This window comes from Scomber japonicus, chromosome 15, assembly GCF_027409825.1.
Source record: "Scomber japonicus isolate fScoJap1 chromosome 15, fScoJap1.pri, whole genome shotgun sequence".
NCBI classification, from domain to species: domain Eukaryota; kingdom Metazoa; phylum Chordata; class Actinopteri; order Scombriformes; family Scombridae; genus Scomber; species Scomber japonicus.
The window spans coordinates 1,207,196-1,217,860 of NC_070592.1; the positions used below are offsets into that span (position 1 = coordinate 1,207,196).

A 10,665-nucleotide genomic window follows, 5' to 3' on the forward strand; every position below is an offset into this window, starting at 1 on the left:
CAGTGAAGGAGGAGACATCTGCTGTCCAACAGGAAACAGAAACAAAATGAAATATGTTTGCATATTTAGATTAAGGGATTTTTAGTAGAAATAAGTATTTTATAGTGGTAATACTTTTTTGTGGCAAAAACCATATCAGACACATTCTTTATTCAAGCAGAATCCTTTAATATGTTTTATTACATGTTTAGAAAAGAACTTCCAAGGACAGGTCCACAATCTTTAAGTCTGTCTAAGAACAGTTTTCTAAATGAACACCTTTGTGCCTCACTAAGGACATTTATTGCTTTTCATTTTTTATATGTATCAGAAATCACATAACTTGATAGCTTCTGTGTATCCTGGTCTTGGGTGTGGTATAGTAGGTTGAGTGCATTAACATCACTGGAGGCCCCTGGGCTACAGGACTTTATGAGTCCCCCATCTCTATGTGGTTGACACACTATATTTTAGATATAAAAACTCAGTACAAGGTCATCGTACCAATGTTTGTACATTAATTATGTGTATATATAACACATACTCACACACACACAATTACATCAGCACAATACTTCACTTAGGCTAATAATAGCTGTTCCATAGGCTATGCAACAAATCATACATATTGCCATCGTCGTCATCACTGTCATCACCGTCATCACCGTCATCATCATCGTCATCATCGTCGCCGTCATCATCACCATCATCACCACCACATCATCATCATCATCATCACCATCATCACCATCATCATCACCACCATCATCATCACTATCATCACCACCATCACCATCATCATCATCATCATCACCACCATCATCACCACCATCATCATCATCATCACCATCATCACCACCATCATCATCATCACCATCATCACCATCATCACCACCATCATCACCACCACATCATCATCATCAGCATCATCACCATCATCACCATCACCACCATCATCATCATCATCACCACCATCATCATCATTACCACCATCATCACCATCATCACCACCATCACCATCATCACCACCATCATCATCATTACCACCATTATCACCATCATCACCACCATCACCATCATCATCACCATCACCATCATCATCATCACCACCACCACCATCATCATCATTACCACCATCACCACCATCATCACCATCACCACCATCATCATCATTACCACCATCATCACCATCATCACCACCATCACCATCATCATCATCACCACCACCACCATCACCATCATCATTACCACCATCATCATCATCATCACCACCATCATCACCACCACATCATCATCACCACCATCATCACCACCACATCATCATCATCATCATCACCACCACCACCATCATCATCATCACCATCATCATCATCATCATCACCACCATCATCATCACCACCATCATCATCATCATCACCACCATCATCATCATCACCACCATCATCACCACCATCATCACCATCATCATCATCACCATCATCATCACCACCATCATCACCACCACCATCATAATCATCATCATCACCACCACCACCATCATCATCATCATCACCATCATCATCATCATCACCATCATCATCGTCGTTATCACCGTAGACTAATGAGTTGTGGCTTTAGCCTTATTTATCACTTTTACCACCAGATGTCACTGTAGTGCAGCGTCATGTGCGTTACAGTCGAGTGTTCATTAGCTATATAATTATTCTCAATTTTTATTTCGGTTCGCGTCCACTTTGTTTGCCCTCGTGCAGTTTGGATACCGCGTCCTCTCCTCTCCTCAGAACCCGCCGAGCCACCGCCGTCCAAACAACCCCGGACATCACTCTCCACTTTCCCGCTTACACCGAAACCGTGAGTCGGCTGAAGCCGGGTGTCTAAGTCTGTTTCTTTCGCTTATCTTATCTTTTGTTTTTGACTGGGCTTTTGGGGTTGGACGGTTGCTTTATGAACTGAACCGATCTGATCTGAACTGAACTGATAAACGGGAAAACCCGGGACGGAGCACCCGGTATCCTTATTTCTTTTATGGACCAGGACTGAGTTGTTGAAGAGTTTTGTTTTGCTTGTGTGCTCTAATATAATTTTGTTGAAATTCAAATGGTGTTGTGGTTGGCTTTATTCAAGTTTATTTAAGTGTTCATTTTGTGTTTCATATCCATGCAAAATGTGTTGTGGAACATTTTTCTGGGGTCATGGTTCCAACATGTATACTTTGTGGGGTTGAAGGTGAATTAAATTTGCTCAAACCGTGCTGGTCCATTTTACCTACAACATGAATTCTGAATCTGCAGAACTCTACATTGTCCAATTGACCCCACATTTCTCTCTTTATAAGAGTCCAGGCTGAACACATCTACATGTCTTTATCTACAGTCACAGTGCCACCTACTGGCAACAGCAGGTCAGCCTTATGTGACTAATTTACATGGTGGTGTACACATGATATACAGCAACATGACATAATTAATGGGTGTTATCTAGTCCTAATCTACTGTATCATACAAGTTTTCACAAAGCCCCTTGACTCAATGTTAATGACATACAATACTATTCACTTTATTCAGGTCATTTTATTTCAAGATCTCAGCCCATAACAAAAAACATGAAAGATTATAGAAGAAAAGGCAACAATATAAAACATTAGTTTACAATCAACATTTTAAAAAAGCATTTACATTGAACACAAGTGTAATCATCACTGTCACCATCAACTTATTACATGGGAACCTTTATGCTGAATATTTTTGGAGAAAAGTCTTTGTAGTATATATTTAACTCCAGCTTACATTTGTGGATAAATTGAACACATTTTCACATTCTTGAGCTCTGCTGTCTTATTACTGCTGTTGAATCTCATTTCTCCTGGTTTCTCATATGTAATTAGTCTTTCCTTAATAATTACATTTTAATGGCCCAGTTACCAAAAGCAATCAGTCTGGCTCATTTCAGTATTTAAATTTGGTTGGGCACTGCTGATAACACTATACACAGTACTATTAGTGAACCTCTGTCTATTAAAACAAAAACACCACCACAAGGACACTTTTTTTCATCAACATGAATGCATTTGAAGAGATTTCTCTTCAAAGAGAAATCTCTTTGAAGAGAAATCTCTTTGAAGAGCGTCTAAACCTGACTGCAGTTCACTGGTTCTGATCCTCCACAGTCCTCTCCATCAGCTTCTGTTTCCATCTGTTCAGTTGAGCTGCTGATGAAACTTAACAGTTTCTTCCCTTTGTGAACAGTCAGCTGACAGATGTACCTCCTGTATACACCTTTTTGGCACAAAATGAGCAGTTAAGTGGTTTCTCTTGAATGGATTCTCATGTGTCTGTGCAGATTTGCCTTTTTGTTGAATCTAAAACAACAAAAGGAGCAGCTAAATGGTTTCTCTCCTGTGTGGATTCTCATGTGTCTCTGCAGATATCTTTTCAAAGCAAATAGTTTACCACATTCAGAGCAGCTAAATGTTTCCTCGCCTGTGTGGGTTCTCATGTGTAGCTGTAAAGTCACCTCCTGGTTGAATCTTTTACCACAAATTGAACAACTGAATAGTTTTTCTCTTGTGTGAGTTTTCAGGTGGTAGCGCAGACCTGACTGAGTAAAAGATTTACCACAAACTGTGCAAGTAAAGGGTTTCTCTCCTGTGTGAGTTATCTTATGTCTCCTAAGAGACTCCTTGCATACAAATCTTTTACCACAAATTATACAATTAAAAGGTTTTTCTCCTGTGTGAAATTTCATATGTCTCCTGAGAGACACTTCGCATACAAGTCTTTTAAAACAAACTGAGCAACTAAAGGGTTTCTCTCCTGTGTGAGTTTTCATATGTCTCCCAAGAGACCCCTTGCATACTAGTCTTTTACCACAAATTGAGCAACTAAAGGGGTTCTCTCCTGTGTGAATTCTCATATGTCTCTTAAGAGACCCCTTGCACACTAATATTTTACCACAAACAGAGCAACTGAAAGGTTTTTCCTCTATGTGAATTTTGCGGTGGATGAGCAGATGTCCCTTTTGGCTAAATGTCTTACCACACTCAGAGCAGCTGAATGATTCCACCTCATTACAACTCTGCTCACAGCTCACTACAACAGGTTCACTGGTCTCCTTCCTTTCATCATGGTCTTCAGTCTCAGTCTTTAAAGAGTCTGAAGTCTTGTCATCAGTATCAGATTGTAAATGTGTATCTGGATGTGGGTTCCGGTCTGGTTCTGATCCTCCACAGTCCTCTCCATCAGCTTCTGTTTCCATCTGATCAGTTAGTCTTTGAAGATGTGAGGACTGAGGTTTCTCTTCATCATCTTCACTCTTCACAGGAACAGGAGTGAATGTGAATGTAGTGATATCAGCCTCCTCCAGTCCTTGAAACTGCTCTCCCTCCTGACTGGTGCAGACTTCCTCCTCTTCCTCTTTAATGTGTGGAGGATCTCGGTCCTGGTTCACATTGGAGTTTGTCTCCTGGTTATCTTCGTCTCCAGTAATCACTTCTTGTACATCTGAAAAGGTAAATATGGACAGATGAGATTCAGATATTTTTTTCACACATTTAAAAGTTATATATGCAAACATCTAAAAGTAGACAGGAAGGCAGAGCCTTCAGTTATCAGGCTCTTGTGGAACCATCTCCCAGATTCGGTTCGGGGGGGCAGACACCCTCTCTACATTTAAGAGTAGACTTAACACTTTCTGTTTTGATAAAGCTTATAGTTAGGGCCGGCCAGGCTTACGTTGGACCAGCTCCTAGTTTATGCTGCTATAGGCTTAGACTGCCAGGGAATGCTCCTCTCTCTTTCTTTCTATTTACAGTCATGTGCTATCAATGCATTCACCAACTTAAATTTCTTCCTTGGAGTTCTCTGTGCTCTCTCATCTCACAGGTAATCTGGGAACATTGACATTAGAACCTTCGTTCAGAGCTCCTGACTGCTGTCAACACTCCTATCATTTTCAATGTTGATCGATTGTTTGTCACTGTGCCTCTCTCTCCTCTCCCTCTAAACCCCAACCAGTCGAGGCAGATGTTCTCCCACTTAGAGCCTGTTTCTGCCTCAGGTTTCTTCCTGTTAAAGGGGAGTTTTTCCTTGCTGCTCTCACCAAGTGCTGCTCATGTGATAATGTTGGGTTTCCTTAAAGTAAATGAAATAGTTCAGTTTAGACCTGCTCTATGTGTAAAGGGCCTTTAGCTGGCTTGTGTTGTGATTAGGCGCTATATAAATAGAGACTGATTGATAAATTGATAAGGCAACAAAATATTTGAAGTCTCTCATATAAGGTGATGTATATGTGTATATACTAGATTCCATTATTTATATTACACAAGTGAATATGTGGCAGACATATTTATTTTGTATAATGTGCAGTACGGCCCAAAACTCTGAGTCTTAGTAGTGTTAGATTGATTTGATTTGAATTTATTAACATGTCATGCACCAAAAGTGCTCAAATGGGCTTACAAGACACCAAAACAAAAGAAGAAAGGAAGAAATAATAAATGAGAACCAGATAACATTAGAGCATTAGAGCAATTAAACATATAGATCGTCCTGACATTTTTTCCACACTTCAGATACATATTTAGCCAACTTAAAGACATTAGAGTTAAACAGCCAGTCCATTCATCATTGTCATCATCAGAGCACCAAAACATAAAAGAAAATGTGATTCATTTTCAACTTCATTGAGTTCACATAACCTTTCATCTTCAAGAATGTTTTTAAATCTACCGACTTCAAGTTTCAAGGGAAGGATTCCTGTTCTCAGCTGAGCCACTGTTTGCTTTAACATCAGGTTCAGGGCCATAATGGCGCTTTTCCACAACACAGTTCCAGCACGACTCGACTCTGCTCGGTTCCAGGAACGACCTTTTCCATTACAAAGAAGTACCTACTCAACGTGGGCGGGGTCGTCAACGGATCAACGAAACTGCCGTGACTTCGTTTTATACGTGACACAAACACAAACAATGGAGGACATGGAGGCGATGGTGTACTTGCTGCTGTATGTGTCTTTCTGTCACACACAAAGCAACAAAATTGAGCCGTATGGCTGTAACACTGTTGTTGGTATTTAAAAATGCCGGCTTTGACTCTTGTGTGGGACGGCTCGTGACTCTTCTGACCAATCAGTGGCCGGAATTCTGTTGTTGTCACATTTAGTATCGGCTCGGCTCGCTTGAAACCTCAGCAGAGCAGATACTAAAAAAGTACCAGGTACCAGGTACTATCCCTAGTGGAAACGCAAAAAAACCTGAGACGAGGCGAGCTGGAACTGTGTAGTGGAAAAGTACCATAATTGTGCTTAGTTTGGATATATGTTCATAATTTGGGCTTCAATAAAATATCATTTAACCATTTTGTCTCAAATAAAGCAAATAGTTTCTCACTAATTTAAGCTATTGAACAAGTTAAATTATTACTATACATATACTGTTAGAAATGTTAACATTAGTGCTTTCAAACTGCAGCTATCTTTGGTTTGCATGTTAGTGACTGATAATAACTTGAAGTGATTTTATGGCTCATCAAGTTTGTTATTATTGAGTTTTTATCAGTTAATATGACAGTATTATTTATGTTCCAGCCACAGTGGTGACCAGCCTGGTGCCATGCTTGACGGTTGGTGAAATTTAACTGTTCACCTGAATAGTCTGATAGAAGTGTTTAAGTTGTGAGTGCATGCTGGTTCATTTTTCACTGGTTGAGTAGTTTTTAGTACAATACATTTTGTTATTAATAAATGATGAATCCACCAGTGATCAGTGAGTCTACTCTGTGCAGGTTGGAGAGTCGGGTCTCTACAGACAAAGCACAAATCTCTGGAGTAAATATAACCACTGAAAGCCAAACTGAAGGAAGAAGGAACAATCGAAGCTCAAAGTGACTGATCCACTTTCATTTATGAGGCTAATGATTTGACTTCTAAATGCAGCCGTGGTTGGTTCGTACTGTAACTCCTCACAGATTCTCAAATGTTTTATTCTTACAGATTCGGATAAAAGCAGCAAAACAAATGATTATTGTTGAGAGTTTAAGGCCAGAACCCACTTTCCTTCCTTCCATCCATCTTCCCTTCCTTCCTTCCATCTTTCCTTCCTGTCTTCTATTCCTTCCTCCCTTCTTTTTAATGATGTGGCCCTCATCAGATCATATTGTTTGTATGTGGCCCTTGAGTTTAACCTCCTACTTTGAGGTCTGTGTTATACTAAATTGCATTTTTTATGTTGTATCACTTTAAATATTTTTCCACACCTTTTTAAATGATTGATTCTTAAATATTGAAGTATGCACTTTTAAAATACATTTTGATATCTTACAATACTCCTGCATATCTCATTAGTCCTCTATTGATCAGTGGCTGCTGTAAAATGAGCTGAGGGCCCAAAACACATCGAGCTGCTGTCCATGCCTCCATTTTAGGCTTAGTGAGGGTTTCCTATCACACGTGTCCTCCATTACACGACGGGTTGAGTCTGTTTGTTATAAAGATATAAAGAGAACAAACCTGCTCTGTGTAGTTGAAGTTGAGGCTTGAAAACAGCGTCCAGTAGTTTGCGTTGTCGCTTGTTCTCCTCTTTAGATCGAGAAAGTTCCTCCTCGTACTCTGCTATCGTTCTTTCAAACAGCACAAATATCTCTTCAGCAGCCGCAGTTAGTCTCTGATTCACCGACGCTCTCAGCATTTGGACTTTAGACATTTTGAACACAAAGCTAACTTCAGTCTCCTCGTAGCGGGAGATAAATCAGAGGTGAAACATTGTGAAGAGCACAGACAGGTTTATCCAGACATACAGAGCAGGACTCTGAACACAACCTACACACCAGTTCAGTAAAGGAAATCTCTTCCTGTTTTTAACTCTTCTTTGTGTTTATTAGTGGATCACAAACCAGCTTCACAGCGTCATACCGCCACCTGCTGGTTAGATTCTAGACATTACACCATCTGACTACTGACTACATACAGTCTATCACTCCCTTCTGATTTCTCTGAAGTCATTGACCTCTACTCAGTAATTAAAAACACTGAGACTTTCCAGTGAAGGAGGAGACATCTGCTGTCCAACAGGAAACAGAAACAAAATGAAATATGTTTGCATATTTAGATTAAGGGATTTTTAGTAGAAATAAGTATTTTATAGTGGTAATACATTTTTGTGGCAAAACCATATCAGACACATTCTTTATTCAAGCAGAATCCTTTAATATGTTTTATTACATGTTTAGAGAAGAACTTCCAAGGACAGGTCCACAATCTTTCAGTCTGTCTAAGAACAGTTTTCTAAATGAACATCTTTGTGCCTCACTAAGGACATTTATTGCTTTTCATTTTTTATTTTTTTGATTATTTGGGCTGTGTTCATATAATGGCATCACATTCTCCAATGACATTCTTTTTCATATATTTTCTTTGTTTTAATCAATCACTTATAATAGGTCTATAATACACTGTAGACACTACATTGTCACTCTGGGATCCTTAGGGACAAAAATGTCCCCATTGAAACCCATTATGACTACATTATAATGTAGTTATAAATGACTCTTTCATACATTCCTGTGTTCTGAGCTCATTTTAGATCCAGGACTTTTTTGTTTTTCACCAGATACCATAATTTAACTGTATTTTAGCTCTATGGGAGAATATAATGCAGTGTTCCTCAGTCCTGCTCGTCCTGTATTATGAAGCACAGCAGACCAATGAAAAATGTGAGTGCATCCAAAATGACCTGTCCAAAACTACTCTTTCATACAGATATCATATATGCAGACAGTTGTTTTAATTATAATGATTTATAAAATATTGCCAATGAAATAAAAGTACATTTTCAAGAATCCTATATCACACAAATAGAACAACACACATCTAATTTGATATTACAAATCCAGTGGTTAAGTGTTACCCACCAGAATTTTGAGAGACTGTGGTGGTGGTACCTCAGTCCGACCCTCTAGGGAGGCCTGGGGGCATTCTCTTCTGGATGAACATTTTGTACATTTTGAAGTCAAATGCATCATTCTAGTGCACTCTGAGCGCAAAATGAAGAGGTTTTAGTTAGTAAGTATATTGATTTGATATTGCAAATGTTTTTTGGTGTGGCATATTGGCTCTATAGCGCCCCCTAATGACTTTAAGCATTTTTGAAGTGATATAGTTTTTCAAAACTGTTTGCACATGTATCAGAAATGGCATAACTTCTGTGTGTGGCAGAGAAGGTTGAGTGCACCCGTAGAAATGTTTTAAGTCAAAACCCCCACCTATATATGTCATGTTAGACAGATGTAACATCTGCAGGCTTTGAAATAGCCTCTTGGAGCCAAACCCTAAGTCTAACAGAAAGGTTGGATTTTTTTTTTTTTTTTTTACATTTGAAGACCTTTGCTTTGCTAAATTGTGAAGCTTTTGAGTTTTCATGGAACGCCCTCGGCATGACGTGCTGGTCCATTTTACCTACAACATGAATTCTGAATCTGCAGAACATTGTCAAATTGACCCCACATTTCTCTCTTTATAAGAGTCCAGGCTGAACACATCTACATGTCTTTATCTGCAGTCACAGTGCCACCTACTGACAACAGCAGGTCAGCCTTATGTGACTAATTTACATGGTGGTCTACACATGATATACAGCAACATGACATAATTAATGGGTGTTATCTAGTCCTAATCTACTGTATCATACAAGTTTTCACAAAGCCCCTTGACTCAATGTTAATGACATGCAATACTGTTCACTTTATTCAGGTCATTTTATTTCAAGATCTCAGCCCATAACAAAAAACATGAAAGATTATAGAAGAAAAGGCAACAATATAAAACATTAGTTTACAATCAACATGTAAAAAAAAAGCATTTACATTGAACACAAGTGTAATCATCACTGTCACCATCAACTTCTTACATGGGAACCTTTATGCTGAATATTTTTGGAGAAAAGTCTTTGTAGTATATATTTAACTCCAGCTTACATTTGTGGACAAATTGAACACATTTTCACATTCTTGAGCTCTGCTGTCTTATTACTGCTGTTGAATCTCATTTCTCCTGGTTTCTCATATGTAATTAGTCTTTCCTTAATAATTACATTTTAATGGCCCAGTTACCAAAAGCAATCAGTCTGGCTCATTTCAGTATTTAAATTTGGTTGGGCACTGCTGATAACACTATACACAGTACTATTAGTGAACCTCTCTCTATTAAAACAAAAACACCACCACAAGGACACTTTTTTTTTCATCAACATTAATGCATTTGAAGAGATTTCAACTTGTGTGAAATGAACACAAGCAACTGAAACATTTCCTGGATCATTTAATCTGATGCTCCAAATGGTTTGTTACAGAGAACCATCTGAGAATTTGTCCTTGGAAACTGTTTGGAGGAGGGCAACACATGATTATAAAACAGTATTACATCCCATATCACTTAAAAGGGAAAGTATGGCGTCTAAACCTGACTGCAGTTCACTGGTTCTGATCCTCCACAGTCCTCTCCATCAGCTTATGTTTCCATCTGTTCAGTTGAGCTGCTGAGGACTCATCAACACACCTGTGCTTTTTGAACTTTGTAGACCAACTGAATCTTTGGTAACAAACACTAAAACAAAATAGTTTCTTCCATTTGTGAACAACCAGATCACAAACCTTTTTAGCACAAAATGAGCAGTTAACTGGTTTCCTTTGAATGGAT

At 38.9% G+C, this 10,665-nt stretch overlaps 1 protein-coding gene across 1 annotated transcript; it reads right to left on the reverse strand.

The window, feature by feature from the left end:
• Positions 1-3,276: 3,276 nt before the first annotated feature.
• Positions 3,277-7,751, reverse strand: LOC128374523 (zinc finger protein OZF-like). The gene is made up of 2 exons (XM_053334793.1): positions 7,483-7,751; positions 3,277-4,478 (listed from the first exon to the last, which is right to left on the reverse strand). Exons 1-2 carry the CDS (start codon positions 7,673-7,675, stop codon positions 3,277-3,279), a joined length of 1,395 nt encoding a protein of 464 aa, XP_053190768.1. The 5' UTR covers positions 7,676-7,751.
• Positions 7,752-10,665: the final 2,914 nt, after the last annotated feature.